Source organism: Mauremys mutica, chromosome 9, assembly GCF_020497125.1.
Source record: "Mauremys mutica isolate MM-2020 ecotype Southern chromosome 9, ASM2049712v1, whole genome shotgun sequence".
Classification (NCBI taxonomy): Eukaryota; Metazoa; Chordata; order Testudines; family Geoemydidae; genus Mauremys; species Mauremys mutica.
The window spans coordinates 29133319-29158729 of record NC_059080.1 but is presented as its reverse complement, the minus strand read 5'-3'; the positions used below and the strand labels follow the sequence as shown (position 1 = coordinate 29158729).

The 25411-nt window shown below is 40.9% G+C and overlaps 1 protein-coding gene across 1 annotated transcript in view; it reads left to right on the top strand.

Annotated features, from left to right (window-relative positions):
* CHM (CHM Rab escort protein) overlaps positions 1-25411 on the top strand; it is a 151959-nt gene that overhangs the window by 66675 nt on the left and 59873 nt on the right. The window contains exon 8 of the mRNA XM_045031223.1: positions 1084-1309. Within this exon, the coding sequence (XP_044887158.1) occupies positions 1084-1309 (226 nt within the window). The remainder of the gene's footprint in view (positions 1-1083; positions 1310-25411) is intronic.

The following is a 25411-nucleotide window of genomic DNA, read 5'->3' as shown; positions in this document are numbered from 1 at the left end:
TAATATTTGTCATTGAACTGTAGAAAATTTCTGAATTATAGTCCTGAATTTTGAAATGTCCAGAATAAGCCTAAGAAAAGAGACATCTTAATTATATAGAGTGACGTGAGTAGCTGAAATACAGCAGGTGCCATTTAAAAGAAAAAGAAAAATGTATTAACCATGATAATTAAATTTAGCCCAATATCTGAATTTTCTATTTTAAGTATGAAAAGTGTTGCAGACATGCAGTATCTGCATTCAGATACCTTCTTAAGGACTTGTGTATCTACAAGTGCATCAACAATAATATTTATAAAAGGAAAGTAAATCCTAATCAGCTGCTCTTCATTCCCTGGTATATCCCATCTCCACTCAGTTGTTGCTTTTTTATGAATAAAAAGTCAGCCATTTACAATATATTCCAAGTGTTCAGCATTCAGGATTAAAATGCTGTTCTAAGGGCTTGTATACTTTAACTACACCCATATAATTAAAGTGTTACATCACCCACATCTCCCAAGTGATGCAACTTGTTTCAAGATGCCTCATCCCTCTTGAGCTTATCCTTTTCCCTTATGGGAATAAGCTATATTAGTGTAAAGGCACCTGTATGCTGCTATAACTATCCATACTAGGGGTTGTACTAATTTCACTATTTTGGTAGAAAACTGCATCCCTAATAGAAATAGCCAAATTGTACAAAAAATGTACTTAGATCAGGCCTAACTCACTGAATAGATGAAAACATTTTTAGGTATGTCACTACTACTCTGTTCTCCTAAAACCTGCCAGACTACTGGAGTCTCTTCACAGGCAGTGGATTTCTGTCATTCTTAAAAGTTAATTTTTTATGAGATTCTTTTTTAATTCAGAGTCAAGGCTGACAATCCATTTTTAACTTCTGTCGCTTTGGCTGACCCATTTCCAATCAGACACGTTGAAAAATTAAGTTGTCATTACTAAACTGTAATATTTTCTTTTGTGTTCACCTTTAAAAATATTTAAATGTAAGAATGTTTCTTTTAATTGGAACTGTACTAGGAGAAAAATTGCTGTTAAATTGCATCCTTTACTTGAATTGTATATTTTTTCCTGTAACAGATTACAAGGAATGTACATTTTCAGAATATTTGAAAACCCAGAAATTAACATCTAACTTGCAGTACTTTATTCTGCATTCTATTGCAATGGTGTCGGAGGCTGACAGTGACACCATAGATGGGCTCAAGGCAACAAAGCACTTTCTTCAGTGTCTTGGCCGTTACGGCAATACACCCTTTTTGTTTCCTTTGTATGGTCAAGGAGAGATCCCACAATGCTTCTGCAGGTAAGCAGGACTTTTTTTTTTATAGTAAGTGGAAATATTTGATAATCTAATACTAACTCATTTCTGTAGACTTGTAATAACATCACTTTTGTTTTCCTTGTATTTTTGTAGACTAGAAAATTCTCAAATCATTCTTACACTTCTTTTGAAAAGAGATTTCTTCCTTTTAGAGCAGTGTAACATTGAACTGGCCATTTCAGTGTGACTGTTTAGAAGAAGGGGGTAAAAGTTCATCTGTTTTTAAAAAGCAGAAATTAAGATTCTGCTAAATTAAATATTATGGCATAAATTTAACAATGACTGACTGTAAGTAGAACGTTTTGACTGGCTACCTAGTTTTGCATAAAGCATATTCCAGTTGCATCATATTCACACTCATAAGCATATTTCCATAAAACATATGGAGTGCAACGTCACAGGTAAGTTAAAGCAATTTGTGCTTCAGTCCTCCACACACTTAACTTGAGGTGAGACAGTTGCCAGCAAGTACTATGACGGGCTGAATCACAGAACCCCCACCCCATCCCAGGGAGCTGCCACCTGATGTGCCAAGACTACTTCTGCTCTTGCTTTCCCTGCCAGCTCAGGACCCCAGCACCCTGTCTTGCTGAGCCAGACACGCCCGTCTGCTCTAACAAAGACCCAGGGTCTGAATTACTTGCCCCGAAGCTGCAGACTTAACTGAAAGCAGCTTACAGAAGTGTTCTTGTCTTTAACATTCAGATGCTCAACTCCCAATGGGGTCTAAACCCAAATAAATCCGCTTTATCCTGTATAAAGCTTATACAGGGTAACTTCATGAATTGTTCGCCCTCTATAACACTGATAGAGAGATGTGCACAGCTGTTTGCCCCCCACGTATGAATACATACTCTGGGTTAATTAATAAGTAAAAAGTGATTTTATTAAATACAGAAAGTAGGATTTAAGTGGTTCCAGGTAGTAACAGACAGAACACAGTAAGTCACCAAGCAAAATAAAATAAAACACGTAAATCTATGTCTAATCAAACTGAATACAGATAATCTCACCCTTAGAGATGCTTCAGTAAATTTTTTCCTCAGACTGGACACCTTCCATGCCTGGGCACAATTCTTTCCCCGGATACAGCTCTTGTTCCAGCTCAGGTGGTAGCTAGGGGATTCTTCATGATGGCTCTCCCCTTTTTCCTGTTCCACCTACTTGTATATCTTTTGCATAAGGCGGGAATTCTTTATCCCTCTGGGTCTTCCCTTCCCCCCCCCCAGTGGAAAAGCACCAGGTTAAAGATGGATTACAGTTCAGGTGACATGATCACATGTCACTGTAAGACTTCATTACTCACTTGCCAGCACACAGGTATACAGGGAGACTTACAAGTAGAACAGAGCCATCTGCAGTCAATTGCCCTGGTTAATGGGAGTCAAGATTCCAAACCACCATTAATGGCCCACACTTTGCATAATTACAATAGGGCCTCAGTTATATTTCATATTTCTAGTTTTAGATAAGAGTGGTACATTTATACACATAGGATGATCGCACTCAGTAGATTATAAACTTTGTAATAATACCTTACAAGAGACCTTTTGCATGAAGCATATTCCAGTTACATTAGCATATTTTCATAAAATCATAGAGTGCAATGTCACAGTACTCTGCCCTTTGTGTCTGTTTGATAATTGCTTACTAGATAGCCTTTTCATATTGAATGTTTGGGGTCATGCAATGACAATATAATATGAAGAACACCATTATTGGGCACAGTTATCAGATGGTAGTCATGATTATTGAACTGAATGAAGATTCCACAAAGACACATGAAAGTTAATAATATTTGTATTGGTAATTTCCTAGATGCGTAATTAGAATAAAAATAAGTCTGACGGCTATGCAAGAAGGCTAATATGCACTTTCAGTTTGGTTCTTGGGCCAGTATCAGCTTCTTCAAAAACAGCTGTAAGAATTCTTTCATAATCACTATTGTTGCCTGATTTTGGAGGTTAATATTATGTTAGATTAATTGGTGAGCCTATAACCCATATTACCTGATCAGAAGATAAGGGTCTTGTGCCAGAATCAGGCTACACGGAATTTGCAAGGACCCTCTGGATGTATGACAAGGATGTTCACACTGAGACAAATGTAGGCTTAAAGATTTTTTTTGAGATAAATGGAATAGTAATCAAATGGTAAAATAATCGGAGTTAAAAGGCAATATTGTTCTAAAGGTACATGTGATATTATGCACTATAAACCTTTGGATTAATATACTCACACTCTTCCTTGATAACGTGGTGGTAAGGGATAAAGGACCAGCCTTGCCTCTGGCATGCCAAGAGAGTTCAGATTCCTCAATTCTTGAGTGGGACGTGCAGAGCTTAGGAGAAGTTAAAGAGCTAGAAGCTATCGAAGCTAACTTAACTGACTTAAAATTTATAATTAGGAACTAACAGACGAATACACTAATAAACAAAAGGGGAACTAAGAACGAAGAAGCCTTGAAGCTTCCTTGGCGTGGTGGGAAATGGCAGATTAACAAATTTGCCACCACTAGGCCCTCAAAAATGTGTGCCCCCCCCCAGCGCCAGCTCACCTCTGTTCCTCGCGGCAAGCCTGGGGTGGGAGGGGGAGAAGGGGATTTGTGGCGCGCTCGGGGGATGGCGGAGGTGGAGTGATGGTGAGCTGGGGCAGGAAGTGGTCCCTCTCCCCTCCCCCCGGAGAGTTACTCCCTGCGCCCACCGGCCCCAGGTCACCTCCGCTATCCCCCGAGTGCACTGCTACTCGCTTCTCCTTCCCTCCCAGCACTTTCGCGTGGCAAGCGTGGGAGGGAGGTGGAAGGAGGGAAGAGCGGCGCGCCTGGGGGAGGAGGCGGGCCGGGGATTTGGGGAAGGGGCGGAGCTGGGGAGGGGGCGCGAGCTAATTTGCCGCCCTAGGCCTAGGCGATAATACGCTGCTGGTGGTGGGTCACCTCTCTCTTAGAGCTTGGGCACAGAAGGAGGGCTCAAAGCTCAAACTTTGTTTCCTCACCCACAAAATGTTAGGGTACACTTATTCCATAGGCTGGTATGTTTGTATGTATTGATGACGTACATACATATTAATGACATTAGCTCATTCTCACATCTGTTATTTTTGTCCTAACCGGTTCTTTCGGTTCTTTCTAAGTTCCAAATTGTGTTGTACCTGTTAAGTTTAAAGAGCGTATGAATTTAGGTAGCCTGCATATACCACCCTGCTTGAATGCATCCTTTATCTATGTTAAAGGTCGCAACCATATATGGACCTTATGCTTTAGCTCATCACTGTCTATCTAGGTGAAAGGTCCCAAACGCATGTAGACTAACTTTGCCTTAGCTAAACATACAGAAGGTACTGTAGGTCCCTTGCATTACAGCCAAAACAGTCTAATATTAACCTATAAATAATCAAACCCGTAAGAAAAGATATAGGCAAGCAACCAGGCCAGCCCTAAAGGCTAACTGTGAAGAATTTTCCTCCATCTGTGGGGCAAATCTCCATGGCTGCTGTGAAGATTTTATTGCTTTGTTTTCAATTTCAAAAGCAGACTCAAGGACTTGCCCCTCAGACAGAACAAATCCAAACTGGCAGTCACAAGCTGATGTGACATAATTGTGTTGCTATCATAGAAAAGTCCTGCTCATTTTAAAAGCAATGACGTTACATCATGATATTGCTTTATATTAAATCCTATGCTTATTCATACTGGAGAAGGAATAAAGACATGTCCTTCCTTTCTCTTCACAAAATCTCTACAGTATTTGGAAATCCAAATTCACAGTGCAACATAAATAGCATTTGCATTTAACGTTCCTTGTTGAGCCAGTTTTCTGAGTCCTGATACTGCATTGTTCACAGAATGTACAACTACTGCAGTTCTGGATTCTTACTTCAAAAATTCGTGTACTTCTGTACTACACACAGTCCCTGAAAATAATTAAGATAAGAAGAGGCATTGATTCTAAAATAAAAACTTGTTGATAATACTTCTCTGACAATACACAGCAGTCCTCTTGTTGTAGTAACATTGCTGGGGCCATGACAGTGGCACTCATTTCCTTAGCTCCAAAGTCTGGCTAATAGAATGGTTAATCATGTTACTAGGGTACATTTTTCTAGAGGGGCAAGGGAGTCAGACTGGAGCAAAGGCTCTTAAGCAAAGTAAACTGTCATGGGATAAGAGGGAAGGTCGTCTCATGGCTTGGCAACTGGTTAAAAGATGAGAAACAAAGGGTAGGAATAAATGGCCAGTTTTCCGAATGGAGAGAGGTAAAAAGTGAAGTCCCTCAGGGGTCTGTACTGGGCCCAGTCCTATTCAGTTTATTCATAAATGATCTGGAAAAGGGGGTAAACAGTGAGGTGGCAAAATTTCTGATGATAAAAATTTTTTGAAGTCCCAGGCAGACTGCAATGAGCTACAAAGGATCTCTCAAAACTGGGTCACTGGTCAACAAAATGGTGAAACAGATGAAATTCAGTGTTGATAAATGCAAAGTAATGCAATTGGAAAACATCATCCCAATTATATGTATAAAATGATGGGGTCTAAATTGGCCATTACCACTCAAGAAGGAGATCATTGTGGATAGTTCTCGGAAAACATCCACTTCATGTGCAGCAGCAGTCAAAAAAGTGAACAGAATGTTGAGAGTCATTAAGAAAGGGATGGATAATAAGACAGAAAATATCATATTGCTTCTATATAAATCCATGGTATTCCCGTATCTTGAATACTGCGTGTAAATGTGGTCACCATCTCAAAAAAGATATGTTGGGCTTGGAAAAGGTTCAGAAAAGGGCAACAGAAATGATATGGGGTATGGAACGGCTTCCGTATGAGGAGAGATTAATAAAACTGGGACTTTTCAATTTCGAAGAGAGACGACTAGAGATCTATGAAATCATGACTGTTGTGGAGAAAGTAAATAAGGAAGTGTTTACTCCTTCTCATAACACAAGAAGTAGGGCTCACCAAGTGAAATGAATAGGCAGCAGGTTTAAAACAAAAGGAAATATTTTTTCACACAATGCAGTCAACCTGCAGAACTCCTTGCCAGAGGATGTTGTGAAGGCTAAGACTATAACAGGATTCAAAAAAGAACTAGATAAGCTCCTGGAGGATAGGTCCATCAATGGCTATTAGCCAGGATGGGCAGGGATGGTGTCCCTAGCCTCTGTTGGCCAGAAGCTGGGAATGGGTGTCAAGAGATGGATCACTTGATGATTACCTGTTCTGTTCATTTTCTCTGGGGCACTTGGCATTGGCCACTCTTGGAAGACAGGATACTGAGACAGATGGACCTTTGGTCTTACCCAGTATGACTGTTCTTATGTTTTTAAATGGGCACCACTGATCACCAGATTACTCCCTCTCCCTGAGAGTTCAGATAGCCTTTGGAAGCATGACACCATATAGGAATCTCTTCTTATATGGCGAGCAAGCCACTTTCTCACCCACCCTGTGCAGGTGCTAATATAGTAACTTGTGCATTTGAAGTAAAAATTATGTATATTGTAATTATTAGTATAGCACCAACAGGATGATTTGGATATGTGAAGGTATCTGAGACTGGGTTTTCTATAAATGTCATTACAAGGTCTGATGTGGGTGGTTGTTTAGGCTGCAGTGAGTGTGGTAATTTTTACACATACTTTGCCATTGTTTCCTTTGAGAGTGTTCAATGATCGCCTTCCTTCAACAATGGAGTCTTAATTTCTCTTCTCTTATAAGAGGATTCCAGCTTTTAGGTCCCTCACAGCTGGAAGGATGATCCTATCGGCATGGGGTTCAAATTTGGCTTTCTAGCGGGTTGACATCTCTCAGTACCACAGTGATGGGGGATAGGGAGGTGTATTCTCTCTGAATAGACATTGCCATTGCTGTGAATTAAAGGGCTCTCTTCTCTCAGAGAGAACATGGTGGTATTGGCACTGATAGCTAGCATCAGTATAGAATGTCCTGATTTATCCCTAATGTCTGTGACTAAGAGAAAACCCTGTGGATTTGCCTTGACAGGTGGTTGAATGCATGAAAAAAAGGCAGCAGCCATTGATGATGATTGATGTTCGTCCATCGTTTTCGAAGAAGACCTTAACATCTATCAGGTTGTGAGCTGTCCACAGTGCGTCCGCAAATGGCTGGTAAGGCCAATACGGGCACGGAATGTTCTGCCACATGTCGGGCAGACATGCGTGGGCACCACTGTTACAACATTTGCAGCTCTGGCTTTACGGAGTGCTCGCTTCTCTTGTGCTAGTGTTATCCTTCTAGCTTCAGATGTCTGGCAGCCTTGGTGGATCAGCGTACGCCATGTCGATCGGTCTTGTGCCAGGGTTTCCCAGGAGGTGATGTCGATATCCAGGGACTTAAGAGAGGCTTTCAGCGTATCTTTGTATCGCTTCTTTTGTCCCCCGTGCGATCGCTTTCCTTGAGACAGCTCACCATAGAAGAGCTGTTTGGGGATGCGGTGGTCTGGCATCCTCACAACATGGCCTGCCCAGCGTGTCTGGGCTTTCATAAGCAGAGTGTAAACTGATGGCAGGCCTGCTCTGGAAAGGACTTCTGTGTCAGGCACCTTATCCTGCCACCGAATCCTCAGAAGTCTGCGGAGGCAAGTCGTGTGGAAGTGGTTCAATTGCCTAGCGTGCCTCCTGTATACAGTCCAGGTCTCACTGGCATACATCAAGGTAGTTAGCACTACTGCTCGGTAGACTTTAAGCTTTGTAGCAAGGCTTATTCCACGGCGGTCCCACACGTTGGTCAGCAGTCCGCCAAATGCAGAGCTTGCCTTGGCGATTCTGCAGTTGACCTCGATGTCAATTGTCACTGCACGGGAGAGGGTGCTGCCAAGGTATGTAAATTGGTCCACTGCTTGCAGCTTTTGCCCCTTCACTGTGATGATGGGCTCTTGGTGTTGGGCTTTCGGAGCTGGCTGGTGCATCACTTCGGTTTTCTTTATGTTGATAAGAAGGCCAAAGTTATCGCATGCTGCTGCGAATTTGTCCATGCTGGCTTGCATTTCCTGCTCTGATCCAGCATTCAGGGCACAATCGTCAGCAAAAAGGAGGTCTCGTAGCACAGTCTCCTTTATCTTGGTGACAGCCTGGAGTCTTCGCAGGTTGAACAGTTTCCCATCAGTCCTGTATCTCAGGCTGACTCCCAAGGAACTGTTCTGAAAGGCGTCTGACAGCATGGCTGAAAACATCATGCTGAACAGGGTCGGTGCCAACACACACCCTTGCTTGACGCCATTTGTGACGGGAAAGGCCTCTGAAGCTTCTCCGTCGTCCAGAACACGAGCCGTCATGCCGTCGTGGAACTGACGTACCATCAGGATGAATCTATCAGGGCACCCAAACTTCGACATGATACGCCACAGACCTTCACGACTGACAGTGTCAAAAGCCTTAGTGAGATCCACAAAGATGGTGTACAGTTCACGATTCTGCTCTTGACACTTCTCTTGGAGCTGTCGGACTGCGAAGATCATGTCCACAGTGCCACGCTCTTTACGAAAGCCGCACTGTGTCTCGGGTAATAGACCCTGTTCCAGGTGGTCAATCAGGCGATTCAGCAACACTCGTGCAAGGATCTTGCCTGCGCTGGAAAGCAATGATATTCCTCTATGATTGTCGCAGACTTTTCGATTTCCTTTCCTCTTGTAGAGGTGTACGATGGATGCATCTTTCAATTCCTGAGGAATAGACCCTTGATTCCAGAAGGACTGAAACAGTTGAGTGAGTTTGTCAACAAGCACTTCACCACCATCCTTATAAACTTCTGCTGGGATCGCATCAGATCCTGAGGCCTTGCCACTGGACAGCTGGCTGATGGCCTGTAGGATTTCAGACTCTGATGGTGGAACGTCCAGACTGTGGTTGATATCCGCCTGGGGCATTCTATCAATCGCCTCGTTATTAATGGAAGATGGGCGGTTCAGTACAGATTGAAAATGCTCAGCCCAACGCTGTAGAATCAGAGTCTTCTCAGTAATGAGAGTTACACCATCTAAATCCAGTAAAGGAGAGCTCCCTGAGGGCCGAGGGCCGTACAAGGATCTGAGGGCTTCGTAGAACCGTTTGGCATCGTTTCTATCAGCAAACATCTGGATTTCACCTGCCTTGGCACTCAACCAGGAGTCCTGCATCTTGCGAAGCTTGTTCTGTACGGTCCTGCGAGTGTTGTTAAAGGCATTTTTCTTAGCTGATGACGACGGGTCGTTCTGATGAGCACGGTAAAGGCGGTGCTTTTCAGCAAGTAAGGCCTTGATCTCTTCATCGTTTTCATCAAACCAGTCCTGCTGTTTCCTGTGTGAGGGTCCAAGAACCTTTAGTGCAGAAGAGTGCACAATATTCCGGAAGCGTTCCCAGTCCTTCTCAGCATTTTCCTCTAATTGCAGCTCTAAGAGTTGGTTGTCAAGATCTTCTGCTAGTAAAGCTGCTGTATTGGGGTTCCTCAGTTTACTGACGTTAATCTTTTTCACCACAGCTCTGTTTCCCTGCGGACGTCTCTTTGGCTTGATGTAAAGGCTTAATTTAGAGATGATGAGTCTATGATCAGTCCAACAGTCAGCACTCGGCATGGCCTTAGTCACCCTTACATCCTGTCTATCTTTCCTCCGCACGATGACATAATCAATGAGATGCCAGTGCTTGGAGCGTGGATGCATCCAGGACGTCTTTTTGCGAGTGGGCAGGCGGAAGATAGTATTGGTAATGATCAGATCATGAGCCACACATGTCTTCAGGAGTAGTAGGCCATTGCTGTTACATTTGCCGATTCCATTTTTTCCAATGACGCCATCCCAGGCAGAGTGATCAGATCCTACTCTCGCGTTAAAATCGCCAAGTAGAATCAGCCTGTCGGTACGCTTCACGGATGAGAGTAGGGCATCAAGATCTTCATAAAACTTGTCCTTTACTTCATCCGGATTCGTCATTGTGGGTGCGTAAGCGCTGATTAGTATAGCTTGCTTTCCTCTCGGTAGTGGAAGATGCAGTGTCATGAGTCGGTCGTTCACACCCTTGGGAAGACTGGCAAATTTGCGGACAAGTTGATTCTTAACCGCAAAGCCAACTCCAGATTCACGACGTTCGTCACTGCTACGTCCACACCAGAAGAATGTGTAACCACCCCCTATTTCTGTGAGCTGACCTTCGTTGGCTAGACGAGTTTCACACAAGGCTGCAATATCGATGTTAAATCTTGCGAGCTCTCTAGCGACCAGGGCTGTTCTTCTTTCTGGTCGATCTGCTGAGGGGTTATCTTGAAGCGTGCGTACGTTCCATGTACCAATAATGAGTGGTGTCACCTTGCGGTTTGTTATTTGAAGTTTTGTTGTTCGACCGCATAAGATGGGATCCCCTCCAGCCGCGGTAAGCTGGCCAGGGTTCTGTGAAGCAAACAATGTTTAGGGCACCTTTTCTAGCCCCTTCCTCTTGCTACGGAGGTGAGCAGTGCGGTCCTAAAAAGGGCTGCTCAGTCACTCAGGTAGACGCCGAATCCAGCTGTTGCTTCGATCAGCAAGAAGACGACCATTAGACCTGAGCCGCCTGTGTGCAGGTCCACGGCTACAGCTCCCAGTGTATCCACACCTGCTGCTTCGTCGCTCGCCCATCGCCACAGGACTTTGAAATTTACGGAAGTTAGATGTCAAGACTTGCGCGTGGATTGGATTAAAGTGAGTCTTTAAAAAAGACAGCAGCCATTACAGGCAAACGGTATACTTCTTTACCGGTGCCAGGATTTCTGCAACCCAAGCAGATAAATTCAATTTCAGTTAAGTCTGAGACCTTTTCATTTTGTTCAGACAAATGAATTTGCAACATCTTTTGAGAAAGTGACCAGATAGTAGTTATATATTTGTCTTGCATAAACACTGAATATGAAAAATACGTTCCATTGTACCATTTCTGGGTTGAGTTCCTCAGGAGCATGTCTGTATACTTGTAGGAGTAACAGCCCTCTGCCTAATTTCTAAATTCTGATTTTTGATTTGATTCAATTCAATAATTTGTTTCAGTAAAATTTTGTTTATGGGGTTTGCCAGTTGTTTTTCCAGTTTGTTTCTTTTATCAGATATCTTGGGCAAGTATCCAATCCTGTATTGCAAATGAGAATTCAGTAACTTAATGTGTGCAATAGGCTTTTAGGACGCGTTCTTTGCAAAATGGCTTATTCTTAATTTCTGATGATCTTAGATGACAAAATACACCGTTCACCAACTTCTTAACTAAGCAGATATTTTTGTTTTAGACATTATGGCCCCCAATCCTATAGCTGCATCAGTGTGGGTGGATTGTTATGCTCGCTTTACTTCAAGAGAACTTCACTTGGGCTGAGAGGTCTGCGCATGGGAATCAGACTGCAGTGATGGTGACTTCTCACCATTTAGCCCTCAAGGGTTAACTCTCACAGTCTACAATGCAGCAGGAATGGAGGGAGGGGAGAGAGCATCGCAGACAGACACTGTGTGTGTGTGTGTGTGTGTGTGTGTGTGTGTGTGTGTGTGTGTGTGTGTGTGTGTGTGAGAGAGATGCACATTTCCCCTTTAAGTACATGGCCTTGTTAATTAGATCAGCTTGCTGAGACCGCAACTGCTGCTGCCAGCAAGCTCCCTCTGTCCTGAGCCTTGTCGTGTGTCCCCCCTGCTCTATGGAAGTTTGGATAAGCGGGGTGCAGGGGGAGGGAGACACCCTGACATTCGTCCCCCTTCTTCCCTCTCTGCCCCCACCCAGCAAGCAGGAGTCTCGGGGAGCAGCTCCAAGGCAGAGGGCAGGAGCAGCACATGGCAGTGGGGGGAGGGACAGCTGCAATTGCTAGCCTGCTGGGCAGCTGCTGCACAGGGAACTTAGGGGAGCAGGGAGCTTTCAATGCAGGGAGGGCTGCCGGTCCACCCTGGTTCCAAGCCCCCACCAGCTAGCTGCGACGGGCTGCTCTTCCTGCAAGCATTGGACAAAGCAGGCGGCTGCCAAACTACGTTAGAAGGGAGCATTGCACAACTTCAAACGAGCATGTTCTCTAATAGATCAGCAACATAACAATGAAACGTTAGCCGGGATGACTTTAAGGGAGGAGTTACTGTATTTTATTTTCAAACAAACAGTGAGATAAATATTTTTTTCATTTCCCATCAAAGGTGGGATTCTCTCACTACAATTTCACTGGCACACCTTTACAGAAGACCCAAGGAGTTGCTGGCTCAATGGTCAGACAGGCAGTATTCTGTTCTACACCTGTGATAGGTTTAAAGGGACTGCATAGTCTTAAACACACTTCTCTCTGGCAATTTTGTACCTATTGTTAGTTAATATCTCTGGGACTATAAGAATTCTTCAAATTGGCCAAACTTTTTGATTGTGCCCACTGTATTCCACTATTTTGGGTACTTTTATTTCGAGTAATGGTCAACATTTATAGTTGGAGTAAGGAGATTATATCTGTGGGGCTTGAGACTAATTGCTTTATGTCAAATTGCAAGCTTACCAGTTTTTTAAAAGATTTAAAGTACCACTGTAATAAAAACTAAAATCTGAAATCTTAACATTTCTTGTTTAAGTGAATATTGAAACAATTTAGAAATCAGTCACTTCATTTAATTTTGACTGTTCTAGATCTACCACAGGTATTGTCTGCTAAAACTGAATAATATCTGAAGTATATTGTTCAGTCTGTATAGTAAAGTGGTAACTCTACTACCTATACATCATATCCTACACTTTTTATCACCAGGTTATCAGAATAAGGTGTCACCTGTTCTGTGATTTCTAACCACCGTTCTATATTCTGTTTTAATGTAAGCCTCTTAAGCGTTTCTTGCAGCCAGCTACACTGTGTTCTCATCAAGGCTACTGTTATAAATGGCATACATGCATATTTATGTGAATGATTCAAAGACATTTGTAAGTCACATCCTTGCATTCTAAATGGATTCTGCATAAACAGTACAACACTTTATAAGTACTGAAGACATTTGAGTGAATAAAAGCTGCATTAATTCTTTATTGGTTTAAACAGTTATGTTTTAGTAGAGAAAACTAAACTATTTTATATCACTGTTATGAACCCCCCAGTATGCCAAGGTAGAGATGTGAGATTTCTATACTCATAAATTGGATTTGTGCTGCAAGAAAGGTCGTTGGAATCTTCACATTGTTCCATGCCGACAAGCAAAGGAACTTTGTCCAGTCTTTATTATAGCTTCCTTTGATTTTGGTCTCATATCAACATGTTAAAAACATTCTTCCTTTCTTATGAGACAGTATCTGGAATTATGCTTGAACAAAAAAAATGATATCCCATACCTTGAAGAAAAGCCTCTCACACCTCTAGAATGGAGTGCTGTTTATATTCCCAACCAGTTGAATGTGAAGTATATGCAATAAGGATAGGGAACTGATAAGGAAAACTTCTCCATTAGCGAGACAGCACCAGCGTGCTTTTGCCTAGTTGTACCTTGGAAATACAGTACGCAAAGTAATGCAGCACTTCAGCATCTTCTGGGAAACAGGGAGAGTGCCAAGATCACAATCAACATGCAACACAAATTATTCTTGCCACTACACTATATGAGGCAATAGCGATTGAGTGTTTAGAATATTTAGTATAATTTTGGCCTTTGCATGTAAGGAAACCATTAAAGGACAACCAAAATATTTCCTGGGTTGGGAGGTTTAACTTGCAAGAATTACTAGCTTGACTTGGCCAATACGGTAACTTGATTATAGGAGATTTTCATGGTCATCTTAAAATCCAGAAAGTATGTTAATTAGCCATTTGGTGTAGTAACTCATTAATGAACCAGAGAACATGATTTAGAGGTGAGGGGCTAGTTTGTAATTGAATCGGGCAGAGTTTCTTTACATACAGTAGTTGAAATATTAAACTGCAACGGCAGCAATAGCAGGAAGGAGGCATAAATTAATTTGATAGAGGTGGACACTTTATTTTGAGAAGACAAGGATTGGGAATCCCATCTAACTATATTATAAGGAGATGAATGAGGTATACATTGATTCCTAGATTTTTAGAAGAATGTCCTGATGAGTCATTTGTAGTTACTTTGCCCTTGAAAGTTCCCAATAATTTACTGTTTTCTATTTCAGACTTTTTTGAAAGACATGAGATTTGGCTCAGAGCAACAGTTTGCTCCAGACTTCTGGTCTAGCTTGTCTGCCTCCCTCCCACCCCAAATTTTTCAGAAATAATTGTCTGTAACCCCTGCTTGAAGTGGTTTCCATCATATACAAGGTTTCAGTTTGGTTCAATGGCTCTTAGCACCCCCACTATACAAATTGTTCCTGCACGCCTGTCTATAATTGAAAGCAAGCAACTCTGAAATGTGTTTTTTCATGGAAAGCTTCTATTCTGTACTTGCAGGATGGAAGTGAGTGGGTTTATAATACTTACGAGTTAATGAGGAAAATTACCTAGAGAAATACTCAATGTAAGAATAGCATTGTATTGTTTCATACTAACTTTATACCTACTTATGATCACCTATTAGTACCCATTACCAAAGTATCTGAGCACCTTCCAAGAGTAAGAATGGTGACTCTTTTCTTGACTGCAAAAGCCAGCTTGAGCTTTTAAGTTATTATTGAAAATAGAAGAGTGAGAGTGTTGGAATGCAGAAAGATACCATTGCTAGAAAGCTTAGGTAAGAGGTGTGTTTTGCATTCCATCTGAATGCAGTGGAGTCTAGTGATCATTTTTTACTACTTCTGGTGGTGAGTTCTACAGTCTGTCTCCTGTTAAGGTTCCATGGCTTCCTATTGGTTGACATATTTGGAACAAAGCTGTCTTGAGAGGTTGTGGAGAGAGACTTCTTCAGGGAGCCTGGAGGAATTCCATTCAGGGCTTTGAAAATTGAGGAAGACTCCTATTTTCAATGGGGAACATGTACAAAAAGCAGTAATTTAAAGTGATTTGTTCCCCATGACCTGTGGTGATAAGCAGGTGGGCTCTTGCATTTTGAAGTAACTAATACTGTTTCAAGACATAAGACTTCATTTTGTAGATATAGAGAATTGATAGTTAAGCCTAGATCAGGGATTGGCAACCTTTGGCACGTAGCCCATTAGGGAGATCCACTGGCGGGCCGGGATGGTTTGTTTACCTGCAGCATCTGCAGGTTTGGCTGATAGCAGCTCCCACTGGCTGTGGTTCGCTGTTCCAGGACAATAGAAGCTGCGGGAAGTGGCGGGGACCAAGGGATATGCTGCCCGTTGCTTCCTGCAGCTCCCATTGGCTTGGAACGGCGAATCGTGGCCAGTAGGAGTTGCGATTGGCCGAATTTGCGGACATTGCAGGTAAACAAACCGTCCTGGCCTGTCAGTGGATTTCCCTGATGGGCTGTGTGCAAAATGTTGCTGATCCCTGGCCTAGATGTTAAGAATAAGTGGATCATTATGGCCAGATCCTGAGACCAGTGGGATTTGGGTCCAATTTTCTGACCCAACTGCTGACAGTAGTGGGTATTTTTTTGCCATTAAGGCTATTTGCATTTCAGAGTGAAGTATAGAGCTCTCTCAGGCTGTGGATTAAGGTAAATCTGCGGATAGATTACACTGGGTGAAATTACTGTAGAGGAGGAGAATTCTTTGAAGTGCTATCTTATTTCCACCAACATCACCTTAATCTTATCTGGGTTCATCTTCAGCCATCTGTTCTTCGTTCTGGCTCTGATCTCAGTTTGTCATTAAGAGAGCCAGGAGAAAATACAGGTGGTCCCTGGGAATCCTAACTGAAATTAGAGTCCCATCATGAAAATAATGATGGTTGCTGTTTCTCTTGTGATGAGTGGGAAGTTCTGATTAAGATGCATTGCCAAAATCTATATGCAGCCTGAGAATCTAGTTTAGGGTATAGTTGTTGTTTTTGTAGGATGGATCTAAAAAATTCTTGTAAGAAACCAAAGGTTCAGAGATTGAGATGTTGTGCTCTTGCATTTGAGATATCCATGTGATTTGTTCAAGCCTTCCAGGATGAGTCCAATAGTGTTTGTGTCATGTCTTCTGGGAAGCCTATATTTTCCCAGCGTCTGTAGATTAGAACAATGCTCATGATTGATTTGTCCCAGAACTTTCGGGTTTGTCCCAAGACTTGCAACGAATTTGGTGTTGAGTAATTTTTTTTTATTTGTAGCTGTAAAGCAATAGAATTAATTGCCTTGAGCAACTTACATAGTTCTTCTGTAAATTTTGTGAGCATAAAAGTTGGCATGTTAATAAAATATGGGAAATTAAGACATGTTAACCTAACATGGTGTCAGATATGTAGGCAGATAGCATTGAGCTTTATGAAATCAGCTATGGAGTATATCTGTGAAAACAGAACAGCTGACGTTATCAGATAATGATATGTTATCCATGTCTAAGATGTGAGTTGAGGCCTAAATTTTAAAATGTGTCATTTGCATATTTGTATAAATTTAAGAGAACTACTTTGACCTGAAAATTCATCTTGGAAGTACTGTAAATATGAATCAAGTCAATACTTACGCACATTTTCTTTAAGTGCTAAATGTGAATAATACTTACTTTGCTCCTCTTTTCTGAACTTTTTACTTGCATTTAATTTAAATAACAGGGCCCTCAACATAGCAATTTAAAAAAAAAAGATATTGGCATAGGGATGCAACATGGGTAAGTGTAGTTAGCATGATTGTTTGTATGATCTGTTTGTTTTTCCCTTGAGGAGAGAGTCTTCCTTGGGATAAACATTAGGGAGGTGAGATAATCCATCATTTTTGAGGCCTGTTCTCTTGTGATGGATGGATAGATTGGTAAAGTAACTCAATAATCCCCGCTGGTTTTTTTTCCAGGTTATTCACAGATCAGTGAGCATTGTTGTTAATAAAGCTATGGAATGCTTTTTTGTGTCCTTGCCCACATTATTTCTCAGGTTTTGACAGTAAGAGACTTTTAATTTGGAAATAACCTTTATGTTGAAACATACATCCTAAGTATATGAAGACCTTTGTGAATAACAGTATCCCTCTTAGAAGCAAACTCTCTTCACGAACTGTGCTTTTGTGTGTCTGTTTAAACAAGTTATTTGAAAGCACTGGAGCTATTTAAGTAATTACTAACTACTTCATTGGCTGCATACTTGGTATTCTTCAGAATACTATTATATACAGTATGGAATCCTTCTTTGGGTGATTATAAGGATGTTGTCAAGTGGTTTAGGCTAAAAGTATATAGATTAAGTAACCCAATAGAAATGTTTTCAATAAAAACAAGCAGTTTATTGCACTGAGAGAGGATTTAAATATTTCCTTGCAGCATGGGAAACACCAACCCAATAGCATTTCTGCTGCATAATACTGAGAAAGTGAAACTGACAATAGTAATAGTTATAGTTTCACCACTCTGATTGCATTATACAAATAATGAACCTGAACTGCAAAAAGTACAATTTATGATTTAATAATTAAGGCAGTTAATACAAGACAAGATTGTTTCTAAAATATTACTTTTATCTTGTCAGCGCCCCTTTAAGGACCCTATTCAGTACCATAGCAAAACTCCCATTTCTATTGGAGTGATGAATAGGGCCCTAAAATAGTATTAGCAAAGACTCAGGGCTTGTCTATACTACCCGCCGGATTGGTGGGCAGCAATCAATCCAGTGGGGAGCGATAAGTTGACTGCCAAGCGCTCTCCTGTCGACTCAGGTACTCCACCAGAGTGAGAGGCACAGGCGGAGTGGACGGGGGAGTGTCAGCAGTCGACTCACCGCAGTGAAGACACCACGGTGAGTAGATCTAAGTACGTAGACTTCAGCTACGTTATTCACATAGCTGAAGTTGCGTAACTTAGATCGATTTTTCCCCATCCCCCTATGTAGACCAGGCCTAACAGCTTGTCTACATGGGGACACTCATGCTAGCTACTTTGTGAGGGCAGAACTGCTTGCAGGTTTGAGGCCTAAGGGTCTAATCCTGGAAAAGGATTCTCCATTATAAGGTCAATGGGATTCACAGCTAGAAAAGCCTCAACTTCAATCTGTCTGTACGTAGAAGTTAATCTTGTGATTACTACCAAATGTTGAAATATTCAATTAAACATATGATAAAAATGTACTAGGACGCAAATTTTACTTCTGTAGGCTGAACTCCTTGCATGAACTGGGAGCTCGTTGCATCCCTCCATTCTCCCTCAAAAGCTCCCTGTGTGACACCCTCCTGTCCCACTCTTGTTCAGGGACTCCCTGTAACTCCCCACTCCTTCCCTCATGCCAGGGCCTTCTTGTTTTGTTCCTCATTCCCTCCTCCTCCCCCACACCAGCGTCCCTGTTCTCTCCACCATGCCAGGGGCTCTGTGTGTCTCCTTTTCCTTCCCACTGGGATTAGTGGATGGCTGATGCTCCCTCTCCCCCTCCATTGAGGAGGGAGGGTGGTAGGAGGGAGGATGGAATGGGTGAAGCCGCCTTCTCTCTCTGGCTGCTTCTGTTGGTTGAGCTGTGCACCAGGTGGCTCCTGACACAGACAATAGTAATTTCTATACAATATGTTAAATTCTATTGGGAGGCTAGATGGACATGAGATTAAGTTGCTATTATGTTGGTGGGCACTAGTGGTTTTATCTGAGTCAATTGTAGGGGTTCTTGAAGCTGGGTTTACTAAAGTGCTGTCAGGGACTCCAATGTCTCCCATTTCTCCCTTCATGTTTTCTGATTTTCTCAAAAATCTTACTTTGAAGGTGTTTATTTTCATCTTCATTATGTTAATATAGCCCATAATGTGAATGGGGCATTTGGTTTGAGAGGAATACAGACGCCCATATTTCCCATAATTTCTAACTTAAACAGTTTTTGCCTATTCCATGTTTGTCATAGTGAAAATGTTGTATACCATTGTTTTAATCCTTTTAACTTAATAAAAATGCAACCCATTTTTTGTTACATTGATTCAAGGACAAAGTGGGGAGAATACATACATATTTTTGCCACTCTGTTTTAAAATATTTTACAGATTACTTTTCTTTACTCCATATTTGTTTCTCCTGCCTTCAAAGGATAAAGGAAAATAGAAGATAATAATCTTCACCTCCTATTGAGGCTAACCTTGTTTAAACCAGCATTGCATTCATTCCTTGTTCCAGTGTTTAATAAACCTCAAGAGTTAGAATAATATGTCCAGACAAAAACACAAGCTGCAGAGTGGGCCAAATGCATCCCTGTTGGAAGAAGGTATGATGCTTTGGGGTTTTGTCACTGCCTGCCCTGCAACCCTGGGTTCTTCTGTGCAGTGCTGCTTTGGCTAGAGCCCTGATACCATCAGCCTGCTCACAGCGCAGAAGCCTCATCTTGGCTTCCAACACCCTTTCCAAAACAGTCTCCCCCGCAGCATGCAGTTCCTCTCATTGGATGCTCTCAGGCCTGGTCTACACTGGGGGGGGAGGTGTCAATGTAAGATACACAACTTCAGCTACGAGAATAGCGTAGCTGAAGTCAACATATCTTAGTTCGACTTACCTCCCGTCCTCATGGTGCGGGATTGACGGCTGTGGCTCCCCTGTTGACTCCGCTTCCGCCTCTCGCCCTGCTGGAGTTCCAGAGTCGACAGGGAGCGCGTTCGGGGATCTATTTTATCGCGTCTAGATGAGACACGATAAATCAATCCCCAATAGATCGATCGCTACCCACCGATCCGGCGGGTAGTGTGGACGTACCCTCAGAAATTAAGTTTGCTGCCTCCAAAGAGACACAGTACACACCAGTCTGTTTTAGCTGAGGACTTCAGCCTTCAGTTTAATACACAGCACTGAGGTGGTTTTGTAATAAAACAGGAATAAGCTTAGTGGTGTGGTAGTCTTCATGGAGAGAATTACTCACTGAAAGAATTGATTTTATTATTATTAACAGACATTTAAGTGACAGAACAGAAGAACACATTGTTAAAAGTAAAACAAAACATGCTTTCTAGTGACTAAAACATAACTTCAGCAAGTTACCATCTTTGGGTAAGCAGGTTTCTCACCTGTAGTCAGTTTTAGCTGCTCTTGGTTTTCATGAGCTCAAAGGGTGCTGCTCCCCATTTGTCCCCCAGGTGATGGGTGCCAAAATGGCTTTTTCTTTCTGCTTCTGTTTCCCCAAGTCTCTTGTCTCTGTTTCAAGAGCCAGGAAGGCTTCTTACTGGTGCAGTCTCCATCCCCTGTTTTGATTATTAAGCAGTCTTCTGCCATGCTCATTTAGCTTGATAGCTTTGTGTGCTTTAGTCAGCATCTCCAAGAGCCAATATCCGTTTTGATGCAGAACGTAATGTGTTGTCCTTCCAATGACCGAATATATCTTTTTGCCCATTAGCAAGCATATTTTAAGCAACTTTTGCTTTGAAACTCTGGTTAATTTTCCTTCAGTTACAAAATGTTGCATATTATAGCTATTAATATCTAAAATAATAATTCTCTAATTTGTTTCTGGTCTTTTCCCAAAACTCAGCCAAGTGTGCTTTGTGCTTCTAATCCAAGTTCGTCACCCTGTGCTTCACTCTGTGGAGTCCTCTGGAGAATTTCTTAAATGTAGGTGTGTAAAGTGGCAGTCCAGACCCCTGAATGGCTAAAGAGCTGTTTTATGGCATTCCTTATTATAGGATAAATTCAGTTCTTGTTCCTAAGTTATTTTAAGGCTGAGTAGTTTTCATATTGGGGGCTGATAGTTGTACAACCAAGAAATCCAGTGTGTTCTATGAACAACTGATTTCAGGCCAGTTCCAAAATTCTTTCTCTGGGGTGTTGGAGAGATGCTCAAAAGACCATGCTGGTGCAGTGTCTGTGGTATATAGTTACCTCTGCACCTAGTTTTTATTTACCTTGCAATTTCTGGAAGCAAATAAATTTCTAGTTTGAAATAAAGCCTAGATTATTAATATTCCTTTATACTTACAGATGACAGAAGGCTTGCAATTTTAGTGACTCACTCCAAATAGGTTTTTACCACGATAAGCTTTCAGAATCCTTTGTAACTTAAGTTTCCCATGTTTGTCTGAAAACTCTATGGTACCTGAGTGAGTTCCTCATAAATCCTATTGTAAAACAGTGAGGAAAATGAAATCTTTCTCTTCCGCTTTTGCAGAGACTATTTTAAACACATTCTGCTTGGAGATTAACCATAAAGGCCACTTGGAAATTAAAGCCAGTATAATGTGCAGTGCCTGCCTGCTAAGCAAGACAGAGCAGCAAGGGTATATTGCACAACTTCCTACATGGGCTACATTACTGAGACCAGGGTCCCCTATTTAAATTGCAAAACTTCCAAATGGTCTGGACTCCAGCTTTCAGCAGCTGTGGTAAAACAGGACAATCTCCAGGGCATACCTCATAGGTATGGGACAGAGCTGGTGGAGTGTTCAAAGCTATGGAACAAGCTTCTGTCGTCATTTTTCTGAGCCTGAGTTTTATCACTTTCAGGTTTTAGTCCTAGGATGTCACATTTATTCTGTGACTTCTGATAAACGGTTCAGGAGGAAGACATACAGAGTTAGGCCTATGGTAGCGGCAATCCTTAGGATAGTTTTACACAAAAGAACCCTGATGGTAGTTTTCATAATTCATGTGGGTTAAGCGTCAGTTTACTGCAGGGGAGACCTTGTTTCTTTTTTGCAGTGAAGCTTGCTTCCAGGTGGATATCCCAGCTGTCCCTCCTTTTAATCTAGGAGGACCCCTCCTCCTTTCTTATCACTATTGCTCAGAGACATCCCTCTAGGAAACTAAAATAGCAACTCCTCTTGTATACATTTCAAAGTGGTGTTGTGAACTGTGATGCTAGTCTGTCAATTTTATCTCTGACTTCCAAGAATTTCCTCTTTGTGCTGAGATTCGTACATGTGGAAAAAGAGATGACCCCACAATGAGTGTTTGTGCATACTGTAGAACTAGCAGTGTTTGTATTACATTTGCACCTTGCTTGTTACTGTTGTAAAATGTACAGATGCAATGTTAATTTCCTAAGTACGATGTGTATGTATTAGGTATATCAAATTATTTTAAACTTTGTGTGGAGAAATTATTCTGAAATGTTTGTAATGAAGTATTCCTAATAAGTACATTTAATTATAAAAAATTGTTACTTCAATGCCACAGTTAATATTAAATGACTATTTTAAAGAGCATAGCTATACATATTGATTTTTTTAATCTTTTGGGATTGATATTTTCAGCAATGTGTACTAATGGGTGCAACTAATTTGTTTTCCCCTTAAGTCTTCTGAATTATCAGCCACGTTCTGCTGGAGTTACATTATGCATTAATAATCTTACTAATATATTATTCAATTACCCTGGTGAACTAACTGTATATGATGCTAAATACAGAGCTTAGCATAAGTGTTTTTACTGTATTACACAACTCTGCTGACTGAATGTTAGCTGTTGGGTTAGCTTCTAAGATCCTACACTTGTGTAGAATTTATTGCAGGATTGGAGCCAAGGAATATGCCAAAATCCTATGTACTAGAAAACTTCATTTTTTATCATTAAAGGCAAAAGTTGCATAGAATTTAAATGGTTCATAGCCATCCCAGTTTCTGACTTAAACTGTTCAGTTTTGTTGCTGGAGTTTCATATTTATGCTATTAAAATTGATCATTTTATTAAAATTTGGAAATATTAAGTATTTTACATCATTCTTTACTAATCCTAGTAAAGCCTGATAAAATGTTGCACTTTGGTGTAGATTGCCATCTGAGGATCTTAAACCACAAATATGAAATGCATTATTCCTTGCAATACGTTAGAATTATGAACATTTTATACTTGGAGAAGCTGATGCACAGAGGTTGTCACAAAGGGATCTGTGACAAAGTCAGACATAGCACCCAGTTGCCTGACCCCCAGGTTTGTGTGTTAACCATAGCTGCTCTCAATTAAAATCAAGTGCACAGTACTGTACCACAAATTTTTATCTAAATAGCAGACTTGGTTTTATATAGGGGGGAAGAGTTTATTTCTTAACAATTAAAATCAGATGATGATAATACAGGTCTTAGCCCTTAGGATCCTGGGGAATAATAGATATAGTAATTTGCTCTGAGTATTGCTTTTTGCTGGATTACTTTGTCCCCCAGACATCTCTCCCCACCCCCTGTATCTAGTATGCTTCTTCTTTGCCCTGTGCTCCTACTGTGAAGAGTCCACCCCAAAACCAAATAATTCCCTTGACACAAGAGAGTTACGGATGGTGTGATGGTCTTCGTAGAGAGAATTATTCACTCAGAGCTGATTTTTTTTTTTTAAATGTCCAAGTGGTCTGTAAGCATACTAAAATTTGCTTTTGTATAGTGCAACTTTCTGATGGGAAAATTAATCTATTTATGGAGATATGGCCTTGTTTGAATTATGTTTGTGTTAGCCATAGCCAATTTTCCAGGGTTCTTTTAGAACATATAATACTATACTTCAGGAAATGTTGACGTTCCAGAGACTTTGAGGAAACAAAGAATATAACATCAGATCCCGGACACAGCTTGCCCTGTGTGTAAAAAAAATAAATTGAAAGAGGATAATGCATTAATTCAGGGCTTTGGCATGTTTGTCTTTGATCTTTCTCCAAAGCTTGCCCTCTCATGGTCACAGAGTAGTCCTCTTTAAGGAAGAGGGGAAAAAATTGTATATCCTGCTATAGGAAAAACTGTTAGGGCAAGGATTTTCTTGTGCCATCACTACACACAAATTTTAGAAAATAAAAAAAACATGTACTATAAATGAAAGCTTTTCTGGGTGGTGAAGGATATATTGTAATCTTGTGATGCATTTTTCTTATTCGTTTTCTGTAGTTTCAAAATGAATTGAAGGTAATCTCTAAATGTAAGTTTTTGTTTGATATTTCTATGTTGAAAATCAAGATGTCAGATGAAGAGCCCTTCTATTTTTTTAAAAATTAGGATCAGGGAGCATTACATCAAAGCAATATACTCCTCTTGTAGCAACAGATGCAGCAACCCTAAAGCCTATTTTCTTTCTTGTTACATTAGTGTTTAATTAAAGAAAACAGCTAGTTGGAGGCAGTTACTTTCTGTGAAATGTAATGAAGATTTATTTTGGAAGTGACCTTCACTGTATTAGCTGAAACAGTAATCAGTAGAATTAATAGAATAATCAAATTATATACAAACTCATAAATCATCATGAATATGCTGTCAAAAGTTCAGCTATTAATGGGTCCTATTGTTTTGCAGCTGTATTAAAAATTACATCTGCTGATTCCTGCCTTGATAGGAACTGAAATGGCATTTAAAGGCTATGTATGATGGGGTCTACCAGGCCGAAAATTTTCACAACTGTTAATTTAGCTGTAATATGATTTGATGTCACCAGGGCAAAGTTGAACTCGAGTACAGTGTTGGTGCTATCTTTCAGCAAAACTTGAATTATTGGTGGAGGCAGTAGCCAGTTAATTAGAGTAATATCAGTTTAAACGTCTGGCGTTTAGGGTTAATGGTATCAAAGAGTTACCTTGTACTTCTAGTATAGTCAAATCATCTTGAATAGCATATTGTATTAAGGTAATGTTGGCATGATGATTTTTACTTGATTTTTGTCATAAATTATTGGGACTTCATTTAGTTTAATTCAACTTCAGAATTAAATAATATTGGATTGCTTCCAAATTCATATATTTCATGCAAGGCTATTTTAATAGGAATTCCAGTTCTTTGTACTTGTTTAACATGATACAAACACAACTCCTTGTCATTTTCCTTTTTTTTTTTTTTTAATTGTATTCCACCTGCATGCTTTGAAAACAGGTCATGTCCTTTTCCTCTGGGTAGCAGACTACTCTTGGAAATAAGAGCCATTCACACCTTTGTGCAGTCAAGCAGCACAATTCTGTCAAACCATGTTGAGAAAGTAAGGTGCGTTTATCAAAAAACACTTTGACTTCCACCATAACCTGAGGAGTAAAGAAAAAAATTATGTAATTTATTACAAAGAGAGCTTTATTTTAATTAAGTTAAACTGTAACTAATTTCTAACATGAACCATCATGAAAGAAATATTGCCGAGCTCCACCATGGAAAGCCCTAAAGTAAAACATCTGCTTTACCATAGTTAAAGATCACTGGTTGCAATTTTACTGTTAAATAAAACCTGTGAGTG